General features: G+C 33.8%; 1 protein-coding gene and 1 long non-coding RNA gene across 2 annotated transcripts; both read left to right on the top strand.

Annotated features, from left to right (window-relative positions):
* Window positions 1–3,849: 3,849 nt before the first annotated feature.
* LOC107869493 lies at window positions 3,850–4,840 on the top strand. Its single transcript, XR_001673823.2, has 4 exons — window positions 3,850–4,203; window positions 4,297–4,339; window positions 4,468–4,573; window positions 4,650–4,840. It is a non-coding gene; the product is annotated as an uncharacterized LOC107869493 (long non-coding RNA).
* Window positions 4,841–14,490: 9,650 nt separating this feature from the next.
* Window positions 14,491–15,691, top strand: LOC107869495 (protein MIZU-KUSSEI 1). The gene has a single exon (XM_047410982.1). The coding sequence runs from the start codon at window positions 14,894–14,896 to the stop codon at window positions 15,623–15,625; it is 732 nt and encodes a 243-aa protein (XP_047266938.1). The 5' UTR covers window positions 14,491–14,893; the 3' UTR covers window positions 15,626–15,691.
* Window positions 15,692–18,491: the final 2,800 nt, after the last annotated feature.

The raw sequence follows: 18,491 nt of genomic DNA, 5'->3' as shown, positions 1-18,491 counted from the left end.
ATTTATATTGAACAAAATTGTAATAATATAAATAGCAATAAATTAAAAAAAAAGAAGAAGGTATATGTAGGAGAGTGCAATAAATGAATCTATCAAGAAATTATAATCATGAAAATGTTATTGTTTATTTTATTCTAACACATATATACATATTTATTTACTTATTAGTAGATATTTATCTTAATGTCTGTATAATTTTTACAAAATTATTAAATTTATTATCAACCTTTTCGAGTTTTTAGATTTTTTGAAATTAAAATTCATCATCTATGATTTTGGTTAAAACTAAGATTCAATTTATTATAGATAAGTGAACATTATATTATTTATGAATACTATATTATTAATTAAATGATAACCAAAACGTTAAGAATTACAAATAGATAAAATAACTTATAATATGATTATTGATTTAGCTTATTAAAAATCTAAAATAATTAAACTTAAAAAAATATTAATAAAACTGAAATAATTCAACTGATGCATACTTACAGGTTCATGTAATTTCAAGCAATATGCTACCGTAATAATAAGTAATAAAATTAAATACAAATATATTTTGTATTTTCTTAAATGATTGAGTTTATTAAATAAAATTATGGTTCAAACTAATAAAAGAGATTCAGCCCCATAAATATCAGCCCAAGGTGGAAAAATTGAAGACCTAACCCATTAAATAAAAACCCATGTTAAAAAAAAATAAAAATAAATAAAAATAAATGGATGTGCGTATCTAGAATAGAAAACAATTGATATCCAACATTTGGTATCTGAAATGTCACCTTCCTATTCACCTCGTGTTTGTTCAATGTTGAAAAAAATGGCAGATTCTCTTTGTTCAATTTAATTTCTGTACAATTTTCAAAGTCAATTTTTCTCCTTATTTAAATACATAAACTCATGTCTCCTCTTTCGATTTTTCTTATTTGTTGCTCTGACTTTAATTTTATGGATTATATTTATAACATCCTTAATCACATCTGGTAATTGTACCAAAACCCCATTATAATGTCTTCAATTTTAAATTGGTAATATTTTTATTTTGAAGTGAAAAACTAAGCTTAAATATGCAGTTTTCATTATGAAATCAAAATGAATCTCTGTATTTTTGTTAATTTTGCTCTATTTACAATGATCATTTTCAGTAAAAATTGTATTCACTAACTCCAGATGATTATTTATTAGTTGACATTATGTATGCTTTTATCATTTGTATGTTGTTTGACTAATTTGAAATTATTTATTCTTAGATTGCAGACTAACGATAGACAAATTTCGATCTATATATTATGTCCCTTATATTGTTGTATTAGCAATACCGAATAAGCCCTCTTCTTCCTTATTTTCTATCATTTTCTGATTTGAACATGCAAATGAGATCTGAGCTAGATGCAGCTGAAAATGATCAATATAAGGTGGAATGACATGGTTAAGTTACAAAAATTTGGTGTGTATAATGATTCTTCAGGTTTGTATTGTACCTTTTTATTACTGTATAGATGAATCTATGGCAGATATTATGTAATTTATGTCTAACATGGTGTAATGTGCCGTTATTTGGGGTTGTTTTCTTGTTATTGTTGTGACTGCCGTTGTTTTGATTAGCTTGACAATTCTTCATGTTGATTAATTTTTGCATGTGGATTGATTCTACTGAAAAGCCATGATTTTGTCACAAATGTTCAATAAGTTAAATTAAATTAAAAACATTTGTTCAGCTATTGTCAGAAGTTTGTTTTGGTTGAGGAAACCTGAACTTTTTGAGGAAACATTGAAAAATATAGGTATTCAGGCCATAGTTGTCTATATATTGAAGACTTTTAATGCTCTAACAACTATATTTAGTGACAGTATGATTATGGGAGGAATCTACAGTTTGATTTAAAAAAGATTCGTCCAATTAAGATCAAGTATTTTGCTAAAGTTTTAGGGTAGGTTCTTTCTCTTATTTCATCTGTTGAAGCAGCGACAAAGCTAAGATTTGAAGTTTGTGGGTTCTAAATTTAGGTAATGCTCTAACGGTCGTGTTCGTACCGCTCATTTCTTGTGTTGTGGGTTCGCACGCGATCAATTTATATGTTTCTTCTTGATTTTTTAGTATAAATATAAACTATACCCGAAAGCTACTGGTTCACCCGAACCCCCGTATAATGTTGTAGCTCCGCCCCTGGTTGAAGTAATTATATAGTAATAGTTATGAAAAATTTATTATTTTACATGTAGAGGAAGAAGAAGATAAGTTTTGCTTAATGATGCCTAAACAGAAAATTGATTTTCTTCCCAATTTTTGATAGCAGAAACAATAGAAAGAAGAAGTTTTGCACTATTTGCACGCCTCCAAAATTACTATATTCCCTTGGACTTGACGTACATTTAGCTGTGAACAAATTATCAAAGTTTTGCACTATTTGATATATTTTGATGTTGCAGTTTGACCATATTAGGTATCATGAATATTGCACTATTCTCCTATTTAGGCTTTGGTTTATGTGTTTTGTTTTCTTATCTAAATTTAATTTTTTTTCTATAGATATGTCTGGGCAATATTTCTTTGTCGGAAAATTGACGGAAGAATTTTGTGAAGAGGTCTGATATTTGTGGTTTAATTTGGGATCATATTAGGAAGTGGGGTTGCATTAAGAAGTTTTTGTTCAAGCAAAGGCTGCACCTTCTACTGTAACTAATTCTTCTCAGTTGATAGCATTTGCCTGCAGATCGGGAAAAGGGTTTTGGTCAGCTATCCGTTGAAGTTATCTCCGATTGCCTCAGGTGTTTTTGAGAGATTTTCTATAATTGACGTACGAAAGCTAAGTTGCTTCTACCTTAAATTTCTTCTAAATTAGTGCTTCCGATCCTTAGGCGAAAGATCTCAATCAGATTCTCATGGCTTATTTTTCTGAAGGTCTATAATATTTACAACAGTTCTCCCAATTTGTTGATGCTGCCACAAATACTTTCCTAGAGTCCTGTGTCTTCTGAGGTATTGAGGCTCGTCTCTCTTATCTGGGAGTCTGACTCGGCCTATTTTATGGGCAGAGATCGGGTTGGACTCCCATTGACATTCTGGCTCTCGTCCTTATCCTTGTCTTGCTTTTAGGCCTCGTTCTCATCCTTGAGGGTGATCCATCCTTAGTATGTAAATAAATTTTACTGGTTATGGAATACACATGGATGGAGAAGGCATCACATTGAATATCAACTGATTTGCCACCGTATTTAGTTCTAGACATAGTAGTAATTCTGTAGTAGTGGGCATATTTTCGTGATCTAGAAGAGATCTAGAACAACAGATTGACATAACAACACAACTGTCAATCCCCACATACGATGCTAAACTATTTACCAGAAAAATCATCATTTTGGTTAACAAATTTATACACCTAGTAAATACAGATATCATCTAATAACTACTTAAAATGTGGTTTAAAAGATATTGAATATTTTGGGTACAAAGCTTCCTAGAGCATACAAAAGTTTTGCTAGCATAATTACAATGATAATAATATGAAATCCCCTACTTAGAGACAGAACTGACATGTTCTCACCAGAAAGGGCATACATATGTTTGCAAGAGGTTTTCCTTCTTTTTTCTTTTGTTTGGAAGTCTTTTCTACAAATGCTATTATTTTAAGTATATCTAATTGAAAAATTGATATGTTGAACGATGATGAAATTTTTAGATTAAAAAGAAAGGTAATTAATAGGAATATTAATTGCACTCTTTGAAATTTCTTACTAAGCTTGTGCTTGAGTTCTATGCCTTTATCTTAGCACGTGTTAGATGTTCTTTTTGAGATTCTTTCAAGAAATGACACACTATGTATTGCTACCACTTGTTTAGCTTATTGACTAATTAAGCAAAACAAAATATAATTTTACACTCTTCATTAGGAAACTCTTTCAAATTTCAATAAATTCCTCCATGTATCTGAATTATGTTAGAATATGGAAAGACAGGGAGGAGCTATATAACTGAATTTCAACAATTGATGAGCATGCAACTCAGATGCATGTGTCTCTCAATTAGTGAGCGATGCTAGTGAATCATTTATACGGACAGATGATGCCACCCAATTCTTGAATGTCATTTATATTGCAGAGGACGCAGATGTTTATCATGACTCAGTGAAGTATTTGTTGATGGTAAGGCAAAAGACTAAGGAGAATAGCCCAAGGTTGATAGTGAACTCATTTATGCCTATGGTAAGATTGATCGATTGGATGATATTGAAGAATTCATTCTGATGCCAAATGTTGCTAATCTGCCAAATGTTGGTGATTGCTTGTATGATGTAGCCTTATATGTGATTACGAAGATCAGATTTGCACTATTGAAAATGTAAGGAGATCTTCCATAACAGTTGCACTATTCTCCCATTTTGGACGTTGGTTTATTATTTTGTTATCGTATTCCATTAATTTCTTTTGTTGTTCTATAGATATGACTGGGTGATGTTTCTTTAACAGAAAACTGGTTGAAGGATGCTGCCCATATTAGTAAGTGGTATTGCGATAAGAAGATTGTGGTGAAGCAAAGGCTGAACCTCCTACTGTCACAATTCCTCATTTGAAGGTAATAAAATGAGTTTGGATGAATGTGAATTATCATGTTTCAAGAAATAGATTTATCAATATCTACTTTATTGCAGGCCATGGTTTCTGATATATCTCCAACATAAATCGCCTCATGTGCTGAAACTTATAATTTTCATAATATAGTGAAAATAACAATGCTTCATGTATGTTACAATTGAGCAGCAAGTTCAGAACTTATAATTGATTAATGCGGAACTTCTGGTGCACCGATCAGTTCATATTAATGAAATTGTTTATTTCAAAAGTGTTCATATTTTCCTTATCTAAAATCTTATATTAAAGCTTGTTGCCTGTATAATTTTTTCCTATTCATATTGACATACTTAGCTATAATTTGATAGTAAAAGTCTGTTGCCTGCATTATTCTTTTATATTATATTGACAGTGTGACATTTATATTATGTAATAAATGATTGAAACTTGTGTTTGAAATCATAGATATATATGAAATGTAAATATATATATTTACCTGTAAATCACGGTGAAATCTTCATGATTACATTTTATGTTTCTGCAAATATAATTGTTTTTCAATTTTTTTTCAAACACTTATTGCATCTAGAATAATACTACCCATTATCTAGGTTTAACAATTCAGTAGTAGCAACAATGCAACAATGAGAAAATATGTTACTGTAGGATTATAGTATTAAATAGATATATTTGAAAAAAATATGGCCTGATAGGACTATTGATGTGTAACAGATTTTGTTGTTGCATTTGGAAATAAATTTGAGCAACTAAAATATAAAGATAAACTGTAAAAAATTAGAGAATAAAGAATGATAAAAAAGTAATAAGTTAAACATTGGAGGGAAGAATAATGATTTTAAAAAATAATATATTGTCATAATGAAAAGTGACAGTAGGAAGAAGAAAAATAGTAAAAACAGTGTTACAATTTACAAAAATAGTGTATTCACTTTTCTAATCTCTTACAACTTAGAAATTGTCTCGACTTGTAAAGTGTCATTTGATAATTCATCCAACACAGAGTTACTTTGTTGTGAGATGGTTGTTCGCAACAAATTTTCGTTAACACTGAAAATTAACTGCAAAAAAAAAAAACTTATATAAATGAATTTTGTGGGTACAATTTTGTTATTCTTTCGATTCTTCTCTCCTAAGTTTTTTCGTGATTTGAGGGCCTTTGCAGCGTGATTCTAGAATGTAGGATGATTTGAGTCTCCTAGAAATGTGTTTGGATCTCCAAAAATTGTCTGACAGCACTTCGTGTTGTCGAGTTGATTTCCAGGCAGAACTCCGTCAGTCAATTCGTTGAAGAGCTGTGTAGTCAATGAAGAAGCTTCCTCCAATGATTGCAGAATGTCCTCCTTTTTATTTTCTTCCCCTTAGAATGTTATGTTACCCCCTATTTATAGTTGTGAGGTAGGCCTAGTTGCTTGTGATTGGCCGAAACATGTCACTTTAACACTTGGCACCTTTTGACTGGTTGTTGAATTTGAATGAGATTTTCATATCATTTGTACATATGGCGGCGTCTCATTGGTTTTGAATTTGACTGGGATGCCACGTCACTTGATGAGTTTGGGCTTCAAAGTGAGATGGACCTTGATAAAGAATAAAATAGGCTTATTATTTTTTTCTAGCCCAAAATAAGTTTAAACCCAATAACATATGGTTCAAATTTAAATATTATATGAATTTGATCCAATAAATTTTATGTGTCTACAGATGCCCCCTACTTCAAGGTTGGTCGACGTGTAGGCTTGCCGAAACTTGGCGGCGAGACTTGAAGTACTCATGAATGTGTACTTGTTTCTCCCAATGTTGGTCGGTTCAAAGGTATTTGTTTCTCCCAATGTTGATCATGTCAAATTCAAGCATCGTGCGATTGGTACCGACACTTATTGCCAGATTGAAGTTTCACATAGTTGGCATCAATCCGCATAGAACCAAGAAACTTCATCCGGTCAACACTCTAGATGTGTTACATCTTCATTTTTTTGTGCAGGTTTATGAAAATGGTCTTGATGTCAGACCAAAAAGGTCGACATATTTGATGTTGAACCATTTAGTGCGCTAATTCCTCACTGCTTAATAAGAAAGTGACTTGAAATGATCTGATTTTATCCTTGACGACGCTGAAAGTTTTCTATTTTAACTTCAGTGAGCATGCACTTGGTGTCATTCTTGAGACCTTATGATGATAAAGTTCTAAGTGCCTGCAGTCCATTATTGTAAACAAGCATGTGGTACATCTCATCCATGGGCCTCGGTGATAAAGAGGCTTCGAGTGAGAGCATCCCATTCTTTTCAAGGATCACATACGTAGTGCCATTCAGCTTGATAATATTGACACAGGGAGTAACCTTTTCTGACTATGGTAAGTAAGTACTAAGAACACGTCCACAAAAATATTTATTCTCCGATGGGAGAACAAAATATGAGTTGTTTGATTCACAAAAATGGAATTCAATGTCCTATTTTATCAGCCTTGCGCAACATCACGATAAATTCCGTATTTTGATGTAGGAGTATCAAAATCAGGAACTGTTTTTTTTGCTTTAGAAACTAGACTCGTAGAGCTATGTCTTACGCGGGAATCACAATCAGATTGCACCCAAATCATCCCAGATATTGCCCCAAAACCGATCTTCTAATCTCGGTTTGCTAGTTTCATCAGCTTTGCGCATCGTCACGATAAATTCCATATCTTGACGTGGAAGTATCAAAATCCGGTTCTGCTTTGTGCATTGGAAAGTAGATTCATAGAGATACGTCGCATACGAAAACTACAACTAGATTCTATCCAAATCGTTCCATATATTGCTCCAAAAACATCTTTCTAATCTTGGTTTGTTGGTTATTTCAGCTTTGCGTAGCGTCACGATAAATTCCATATCTTGACGTGAAAATATCAGAATCAGGTTTCAATTTTTGTATTGGAAAGTAGACTCACAGAGCTACGTCTCACACGGAAATCACAATTAGGTTGCATCCGAGTCATCCCAGATATTGCTCCAAAAATAGACTTCTAATCTTGGTTCGCTGGTTATTTCAGCTTTGCGTAGCGTCACGATAAATTTCACATCTTGACGTGAAAGTATCGAAATCAGGTTCCGCTTTTTGTATTGAAAATTAGACTCATAGATCTACGTTAAACATGAAATCCATAAGCATATAACCTCTATATTTTCTCAGGTACATTTCCAAATTTGCAGTCTAAATCTTGTGATATTCTATTTCTCTTCAAATTTTGGATACTTCATGAATTTTGTCATCTACTTCAAGTTTTGGATCGCATCACTTTCGAAATATGTTGAAGGCCAGACTAGAGCAATATTCAAAGTACCACAAGTCTTTTTCTTGTTGAGAAGGTTTTATTGCTTGAGAGATATTGAAGAATCCTTTTGCTTTAAGACGGCATCTTCAAAGGACTCCAAATATGCATTCAAGCTTCATACTTTTCCTTTTTTTTCTTTAGAGCCGTTTACAGTTTAGACTCATGCGGGCCAGGAGTGACCTGCAGTTTAAGCTCGTGCCTTAAGGAGCATTTTGACTTACAGTTTAGGCTCGTGCGTCGAGGAGCGTCTTGACTTGCAGTTTAAGCTCGTGCATCGAGGAGAATTTTTGACTTGCAGTTTAAGCTCGTGCAGCAAGGAGCATTTTTTATCTGCAGTTTAAGATTGAGCAACAAAGAGCATTTTTAACTTGCAGTTTAAGATCGTGCAGCAAGGAGCATTTTTGACTTGCAGTTTAAGCTCGTGCAACAAGGAGCATTTTTAACTTGCAGTTTAAGTTCATGCAGCAAGAAGCATTTTGGGGAAGAATTCTTGTAATGTAACTTTTCTCTCAACTCTTTGTAATGAAGTATTGTTGCACTTCGGTTTGGGATTTATTGCCTCCCTTGGTTGAAGCAAATTTGCATTTAATCTTTTGTCTATTTATGGAAGTCGGAGTTTAGAAGCTCTTTGACATTTTTTTCTTTTGCGAGTGATCAATGTTCAAGTATCACCCTTCTTGCTATTGGAGAAGTTATTTTGCATGGATTTGACCGTTGTTTACTTCAAGGCTGGAACTCCGATTGGGTCAAAGTTCCCAAATTGTAGCATGATGATTTCTACAACTTTTGGTGATTCCACAGAGCGCCTGACTTGTAGAGCTTTTGAAATTAAACCTTTCATATGGTGCAGTTTGACGCTAACATAATTTGCGTCAACTATATCGTCTTCATCAATAATGATCTTTCCCTCTTGCATTAATGTCATGATCTCTTCCATCAGAATGAAACATTTTATGGTGTGATGACCAACAATGCGGTCAAATTTGCAGTATTTAGATCATCAACTTTGTTTGATTCGTCAGGTCGCTTTGACTTAGGAAGTTCAATGAATTTTTGGCTAACAACTCATCAAGAATTTCAGGAACATCAGAGTCGGAAAAAGGATATACCCTTGCTTGTAACTCTTTTAAGGTTGGTTGATTTTTCACCTCTCGCATTTGTTGCTTTGGAGCTTCCTTTTTTAACTTTTGTCTTGTAGGGGACTTTGTAAAACTTAAGTTGTCGTCATAGATTCCCCAATTTAGTCTTCAGATGAGTCTTCGAATTTCATGACTTCCTTTCTTTGATAAAAACCAGGTGATGCCATTCTATGACTTGCAATACTTAGCTACATGTCATGAGCGTGCATAGCTAATTCTTCAAAAGTTTGAGGCTTAATTCCATGGAGGATATACACAAGGCCCCAACGTATCCCTTGAATGCAAACTTCAACTGCAGAAGTTTCAGAAATTTGATCCTTGCAATCAAAGCTCAATGTTTGCCAGCGATTTATGTAATCCAGTACAGGCTCATCTTTACTTTGTCTTTTGTTTGTCAACTCCATCATGCTGACCATACGACGGGTACTGTAGAAATGATTTAGGAACTAACTTTCTAGTTGTTCCCAACAATCAATTGATCCAACTCCAAGTCTGTGTACCAATCAAAAGCGTTGCCTTTCAAGGAGCGAACAAATTGCTTGACAAAAAGATCGTCATGTGTACCAGCACTACTACAAGTCTCAACGAAATGAGCGATGTGTTGCCTTGAATTTCCCTTTCTATCAAATTGTTGGAACTTTAGCTGTTGATATCCAATTGGCATCGGTAAGCCCTCGATTCGCTTAGAATACGGCTTTGAGTATCCTACAAAACTTTGTTATGGACTGTCATATTGTGACTTGATGGTGTTTGCAATCATATATTGCAGTTGTTGAACTGTTAGAGTAGCCACTGTAGTGGATCGATCATCGCAGTAATTGTCACTTGTCTTGATGAGAGATTCACCATCAATTTTTTCTCGTGGTGTTAGATTATAATTTGACTCTTCAGGATTGTAGAGATCTGACGTGCTCATAAGTCGGGCGATTTGATGATCTTTTTTATCAATGGACTTCTTCAAGGCTTCAATGGTTTGCTCCATGATTGAAAACTTTTCATCCAAGTCAATTGCATCAACCATGAAGGTGTTGACTTTCGTTGAAGTTGGATAATTCATTAAGTTTTCAGATTCTCCAAAGTTGCAGCCAGTTTCAGATAGTTCATCTGATAACATAGATGCAAAGTTGCCCCTAGGGGTTGTAGTTACTGCCGAAATTTGAGATTTTCTCCTTTTTGTCATCTCTAAAATGGTGAAGTATTGGAATCCATCCAAAGCACAAGCGTTGAGATTGCGTCGATTGATGGGGTCAACAATTTTGATCTCAGTAGACGTGGTAGTAGTAGACTTCTTGCACGAAACTTCATTGTTTTTTCTGAAGTCCATTGTAGTAGTTGAATATGTGATTTTCTTTGACTTGTAGGAGGAAGAGATGAAGAGCAGAAATGGTCCCACTAGGCATGCCAATTTGTTCGCAACAAATTTTCATTAACGTTGAAAATTAACTGCAAGCAATAATAAAAAGGAATAATTTTATATAAATGAATTTTGCGGGTATAATTTTGTTATTCTCTCGATTCTCTCTCCTAAGTTTTTCCGTGATTCGAGGGCCTTTGCAGTGTGATTCTTGAATGTAGGATGATTTGAGTTTCCTAGAAATGTGTTTGGATCTCCAGGAATTGTCTAACAGCACTTCGTGTTGTCGAGTTGATCTCCGGGCAGAACTTCGTTAGTCAATTCGTTGAAGAGCTGTGTATTCAATGCAGAAGCTTCCTCCAATGCTTGCAGAATGTCCTCCTTTTTATTTTCTTCCCCTTAGAATGTCATGTTACCCCCTATTTATAGTTGTGGGGTAGGCCTAGTTGCTTGTGATTGGTCAAAACATGTCACTTTGACACTTGGCACCTTTTGACTGGTTATTGAATTTGAATGAGATTTCATATTATTTGTACATATGGCGGCGTGTCATTGGTTTTGGATTTGACTGGGATGCCATGTCACTTGATGAGTTTGGGCTTCAAAGTGAGATGGACCTTGATGAAGGATAAAATAGGCTTATTATTTCTTTTTTACACTCAACTTCAGGTTCTTTTGTTTCCTATTTTTTTTAACTTGTGTGTTCATAACGGTTAATCTCTATTCTCTTATTAATCCTAAAGAACGGTGTAGGGTGCTTCTAGTCTCCAATAATGACTTGTTTCAACGATCGTGAAACTCCATACCCTTGCCTTGAGATCGGGGAAAACAAATTAGATTCACATGCCAAAGCCCTCACTTTGAAAGTTCATCATCCGGTGATTGGCGCCTTCCCGCTTGTTAGAAAGCCACTGAAAACTTCCCTCCATCTGACAGAATGGTCAATGACGGAAACTAAGGACGTCATGGATAACTTTTCGATCAAAATTATGACTGAAATAGTTCTACTTTTGAAGTCTTCTACACATCAAAATGGTGTTGTTGCAAGCTCTCCTAGTCGCAATGGAAGCCTTAGCAGTTGGCATGTCCCTTGCTCTGGCTTCGGGGAGGTTCGATATACATCCGGCTACTGAGAGTGGATAAAAGACGTTCTTGCCTGTAATAAGGAGACCTTGGAGTGCAACAAGACTTAAGATCTTGTTTTTGCTTTATTTTTCACGTATGACAATAGCGATAATGTGCTCCAGGACTTCTGTGAGAATTGACGTCCTTCCACCAACACAATTTCTACTTTTATTGGAGAGCTGTCCATATCTTTATGGGACTTGAGAAACATCGGAGGCCTTCATGTTCATGGGTCATTTTATGACGAAGTTATTCCCTCGGCTAAGGAGTTGACATATGTGGATGACAAAGGGAAACCTTTTCTCCCCAGAAGCTGCTCACACTTATTTTCGGCATTCTACCGTCTTACAAAAGATGTCACTGATGATGTCTCTTTTCTTGATTGGACTAATTTCTGGTTTCAAGGACCAAGAAAATATGTTCAGCCTTCACAAAAGATGTTAAAAAATGGACGAAGCCAAGGATGAATCATGACCTGTTGGGAAATATTGACATGAATTTTTTAATCACGAACTGAAGAAGAGAATGCCCTTTTTGTTGAGTTAGGCGTGGAAGAATCACTCAGAGATGAAACTTATTAGGCGGCTTTCCTTGCATGTTGGCTCTGTAAATATGTTAACTCTGTAAATTTTTACTCCCCAACAAGAAGGCTGGTTGTATTCGTGCAGTTCCACTGAGCATGTCAATTTGTTCGCAATAAATATTTGTTAAAGCTGAAAATTAACTGCAAGCAAAAAATAAAATAAAGCGAAAGAATAATTTTATTTAAAGTAATTTTGAGGGTACAATTCTGTTATTCTCTCGATTCTTCTCTCCTAAGTTTTTCCATGATTTGAGGGTCTTTGCAGTGTGATTCTCGAATGTAGGATGATTTGAGTCTCCTAGTAATGTGTTTGGATCTCCAGGAATTGTCTGACAGCACTTTGTTTTGTCGAGTTGATCTCCGGGCAGAACTCCGTTAGTCAATTCGTTGAAGAGCTGTGTATTCAATGCAAAAGCTTCCTCCAATGCTTGCAGAATGTCCTCCTTTTTCTTTTCTTCCCCTTAGAATGTTATGTTACCCCCTATTTATAGTTTTGGGGTAGGCCTAGTTGTTTGTGATTGGCTGAAACATGTCACTTTAACACTTGACACCTTTTGACTGGTTGTTGAATTTGAATGAGATTTTCACATCATTTGTACATATGGCGGCGTCCCATTGGTTTTGGAGGCGTCCCATTGGTTTTGGATTTGACTGAAATGTCACGTCACTTGATGAGTTTGGGCTTCAAAGTGAGATGGACCTTGATGAAGAATAAAATAGGCTTATTATTTTTTCTAGCCCAAAATAAGTTTAAACCCAATAACATATGGCTCAAATTTAAATTTTATATGAATTTGGTCCAATAAATTTTATGTGTCTACAATGGTAAAGAACAACCAAGACTTTTAACTTCCAATGCATTTTTGTGACTATTATGTCGTTGATGACATTTTTGATAGAGTATGTAGGTATACGTAGATTGTGGTAAGGATTAAAACAATTGAAGTTGTTTTCAAAGGAATCTATGGTTACAGAAGTTTTTGAAACTTTCTGTAGAGTAGCGTAACTCACGTAAGGATATTAAGAGTTAAAGTGTTGTGTGCAGGAATCAATGGTTACATTAGAAGTTGTATTGAATTTATAGATGAAGGGGAAGAAAAATAAGGATAGTTAACAATAAAGGATAAGGAGAATTGCAGTTATGTAATACATAGGATACAGTTGATTACTGAATAAATAAGATTGTGAAAAAAGAGTTATAATATGCCTTGGTAATCTATTATTAAATAATATATAGATTGAAGTAACTTGATAAAGATAAAATTTATTAGATGATTTACTTATAATATTATATATATTTGAAAATTTTAATTTAACTCTATCAATTAGTTTATATTTGGTACGTCAGTGTTATGTTAGTTAAATTTATAAGTTTTGAATTTTTTTTTAAAAGTAATGTAATAATGAATTACTAACATATGGATTTGTTTGCGATTCAATGCAGACGAATATTATATACGATACCATATGGTTCAATGAGGAGGTTGCATCATCAATTTCGTTGGAGTGATACCAATATACTAAATGTATACGCAGTTATGTGATGTAATTTGACTTTATTTAAATTTTGAATTAATGAGTGTGAAGTAAGAGATTTGTAATAAAACAATGTATTTTTCCCTTTGTATGTTGTTATTGATAATAGTATAATTACGTTCATAAAAAAAATAAAAGAATATAGTGTAGTCACATAATACAAATTAAAAATCAATTTTGTTCTATCAAAAATAATGTAGGAAGTTCGTAGTTTTATGTTGTATTATATTATTGTGTAAAAGGTAACAGTTGTAACCAACATTTGAAATTTTAAAAATACAAATAAACTGAAAATTTAAATTTGAAGTATTAAAAATAGATAATGTAACAACTATTCCCTGAAACCGAAAAAATGAATTTGAAATTTTAAAAACAACTAATGTAACAACTATTTCCTAACTAATTAACTAAAATAACATGTGTCTATTGTAAATACTTCCACTTGGCTAAATGGAGAGTCTTTGTCCTCTCCTTTTAAGTATATATAGATGTTTGCTTATAAGGCAGATGTTATTGTCAATTGAACCGATTCATGATCGTAAAATATCCTGAATGTCTATCTTATAAGCAAAAGTTAGCATTTAGTGTGTTGTGCTAGTAGTTATTTTTGTTGGTGCAACCTTTGGGTGTTGTTTGTTGATGCTTTTACTAAGGGAGTTGTTAGAACCGTCGATTTTATTTTTTGTCATAGAATAATTACTTTTCTCCGCGATGAATTTAGGAAGTTAGAATTTGCACATGAGTATATACCTCCGTCTCTTGAGACTCTATGAATTGTCCACCATCAGCAGAAGTTTGTCCACATCAGTACTCCCAGGGCTTTGTGCCGAAATAGCACCACCCATCTAACATATAAATGGCAACTCGTTGCCCTAAAACTTCCGCTATATGCAGAGTTCGGAAATTGACCGAACCATAAGACCGTCTATCATGCGCAACCTCATCTTACAATTCTGCAAGGGACTGTTTCCACCATTTGAACCCATTTAACATAATATTCTGAAATGAAAAAAAAACTAAAACACAGAAAGCTACCAAACCAAGTTAAAGTCAAAATGGTCCCGGAGAGCCTCAAAAAAAAACAAATAAGCACTGGATATATATTGTGTAAAACACCAACGTGCTTTCCACTTCATCTATCTTCATATTATATTACATTCCACACCACGTCTACAATCATGGCATATCATATATTTCCCTTCCTGGTGATGATCTTTCAACGAAATTAAATTAACAGATCGATAATATACACCATGCCATCGCCAAAAACACTGCCGTCTCAACCGCGAAATGTGGTGGCACCGGATAGATCGCCATCGCGATTACCTGCTTCTCCAGTTCTCTTGCAACAACCATCTCACAAGAAAGGTCAGTGGAAATCAAGAAAACTCTTCAGACGTGTCAAGTCGGTTTTCAGGTCATTTCCAGTAATAAACCCTCCGTGCAAGATGCCGGTCTCCCTACATGGAAACCGGCCTCACGAAGGGCATATACACGGAGGGAAACAGATGACTGGAACCCTCTTTGGGTACAGAAAAGCTAGAGTTAATCTTGCTATTCAAGAGAATCCACGAGGCGTTCCGTTGCTTGTCCTCGAACTTTCCATCCATACTGGTAAGCTGCTCCAAGACATGGGTTCCGGACTTGTCAGAATTGCTCTCGAGTGTGAAAAGAACCCTTCTGAGAAACTCAAACTCATCGATGAGCCCATATGGACCATGTACTGTAATGGTCGAAAAGTTGGGTACGCTGTGAAGAGAGGGCCTACAGAGGATGATCTGAAGGTCATGCAAAACCTTCATGCAGTGTCGATGGGAGCCGGTGTTCTGCCTACTGCGAACGCCGAGTCCCCTGAAGGAGAGCTAACTTACATGAGAGCATTTTTTGAACGGACCGTTGGATCAAAAGACTCGGAGACATATTACATGATGAATCCTAATGGCACCAGTGGTCCTGAGTTGAGCATATTTTTCGTTAGGATTTGATCAACTGCATACACATTTGTACTTAATTAATTAATTAATTAATTCTATTTCTGTTCTTCATCTTCATTTGTGATCATTCTCTTTTTAAGTTCTCGTTTAGGTAGCTCGATTATATTGTTGCCATGGGATTCTTATTAATTTTCTTGTTTAAACGGTACCTAGATGAAGAAGGTAATTATTTATTGCTTCGGATTCTTCTTTCTTGTTCAGACAATGACCAAGATTCACGAATCTTAGAGCTCAACAACAAAAACATATATACCCAGTGAAATCCAAAACAGAAATCTTAGAGCTCGAATCGGAACAAGTTACTCTAATTATCCTTGTAAATTTTCTATCTAGCAATAGATCACCAAAAGCACACCAAAGAGAACCAGCAATGGAAAAACATATATGTGATCCCCAGATCAAGCTATTCCCATGAGTCAATAGTACTGTATTAATTTATGCGTTAGTTATACGACTTTTGGTAGCTCGTTAGGAAATAAGTTATTCATGTACAAATTAGCATAATGTTTGGTTTTCAGTTTAGAAACTTGCATAATTAATACATGTATAAGTTATAAGCGAATTGGAGTATTCCTGAATAATTTTAACCTGCTAATGTGCAAATAAAACACAATAGCCCAAAGAGGGATCATAATTCAGCTAGAATCCTCAACAAGATTACAATATTAGTAAAGGATCAAAATCAGCAATCATCAAGATATTATTTTTCTCTAGAATCCACAAAATTAATTTCAAGATATATTCTGTTCAGAAATTTCCAGAAACAATGAAAAGTTACCTGCTCCTTGAGAAAAGAAAGAAATTTTACTACTACTAATTCTGTTGCACCTTTTAACTTGACGCGGTATTAGTTTGTGGTCTAAAAGAATTCTAAAATAGTTATGTCGCTAATAAAAGCAATATTTGTATCAAAGGTAAGATAATATTCTTTCTCGAACGAACTAAAATGAAAATGATGCTACATAAAATAGGACCCGTAAGCCTGGAACTTTCTAGAAGAGAACAAACTTGGGCTTGCTTACTTTATATCCGATTTGAAATTGCACTAGGCTAGTAATTTGGGGTAGCTGCTAGGTGCAACTCAAGGAATATTTTGGAGAAGATTTCACAGACAAATGTACTTATCTTCTGAATACAAATATAAATGAGTCTTGTAAATACACACACAAATCCATATGACATCAAATTAAATACATATACATATGACTTTTGAATAAAGTATAGAACTACGAGAACAACTCAATTATATAATTGAATACATAAGAAATACATATCAAATACCTATACATATGTGATATGACATATACCTATCAAATACATATACATTTGCTTTTTAATTTAAATGTAAACTGTGAAAGACAATTAATTCAAACATTAGATATGGATTGTAATTTGATGTTTCTGTTATCCAATTGTTTCCCTATTCTTTCTTTTCATCTATAAATTTTCTTGTATTTGTTATTTACGAATCTCATGTAATGTTTTTGCTTACTTATTTCCAGTGAAAGCAATATATAACAAAAACATATTACAAAACCAAATATACATTAACTTGGACTCTTGAATATATAGCCCTGAACTCTATGAACCAATGAGCTCAAAATGCTTCCCTATTCTAAAAGTCCTTGGGCCTCAACCATTGTAAACATGATCACTGAATTTATCGAAACCATAATGCCTATGTTTGTGTAGTTTGCTAAAAGAATTAACTTAAATAGCCGTTCACTAATCATTTCAATAAAGGTAGTTAGTGAATATATAAAATATATATATAATCCATGTATGTTTCGTGGATAGCTGCACTCAGTCAGTAGTGTAATCTATGTATACCGATTAGAAAATATAAACAGTAAATAACGGTTATTTGCATAAAAATCCCTTTGTTTAACAGCCTTGTTTTTGCAGTTTATACATTTTTTATTTTATAGCCTTGTATTGATAAAAGAAAAAAAGAAAAAGAAAAATGTATCAACAATGGTTAGTATTTAGCAAAAACCTCATGCAGCAGTTTCCAATTGCTTTTTTAAATCGTTAGAAATGAATGGTCATCAAAACGGCTAAAACTACAAGAGATTATGTTTTAAATCTCATGAAAGAAACAAAAACGTTAGGTGATTTTGATTAATTTTTGAAAAAATAATTTTTCTAAGTCTTACATGTCAAAATTAAAGTGATCCCCTTGTGGTTTTTGCCCTTTTACTATTGAAATTTTGGAGGATCGTTGACCTAAGTTTTAAAAATGGGAAAATTCCAATATATATGAACGTTTGCTTGACATATATAAAGTAGATGCATGTAGCTTGATCTATCACTATACCAGAAATTTTAATTTATTTTATTTTAAAAGAAAAAAAATAAAAAACTGTGCAGGGGCAACGGACCCTTTCAAGACTAAATGACAGATCTCCCCCAAAAAAGAAAGTGTCAAGTACTAATAAATTTTATTACTAGAAAAAAAAAAAAAAAAAAAAAAAAACATGTCCAGTGGGTATGCACTTCCAAATAGCAATTCATACTTAAAATCCACAACGTGCCAGGACAAAAGTTTGCAGCAAAAAACACATTTATAACCAATATTCAAATTAAAATTTGAACTTTATCGATTCAAGATTGAAAATCGTATCGTAATATATTTGAGTTGTTGTGTTCGGAAAAAGTTATCTGTATATACTTTTAAAGATAAGGGTGATTAATTTGCATAGATAAGATTTCTTCTCTCTGTTATTTAATGTTTGATCAAATTTTAAATAAATTGTGCAAAAATAACTTGTAGGTCGTAAGTCTGAGTTCAATTCCCAACGGATCGCTAGAAGACTCGTCTTGACACGATTCATGGAGATCACAAAGCATATCACCA

Source organism: Capsicum annuum, chromosome 4, assembly GCF_002878395.1.
Source record: "Capsicum annuum cultivar UCD-10X-F1 chromosome 4, UCD10Xv1.1, whole genome shotgun sequence".
In the NCBI taxonomy this organism is placed as follows: Eukaryota; Viridiplantae; Streptophyta; class Magnoliopsida; order Solanales; family Solanaceae; genus Capsicum; species Capsicum annuum.
Note: the sequence above shows the minus strand (reverse complement) of the source record. Positions and strands in the feature narration are given on the sequence as shown.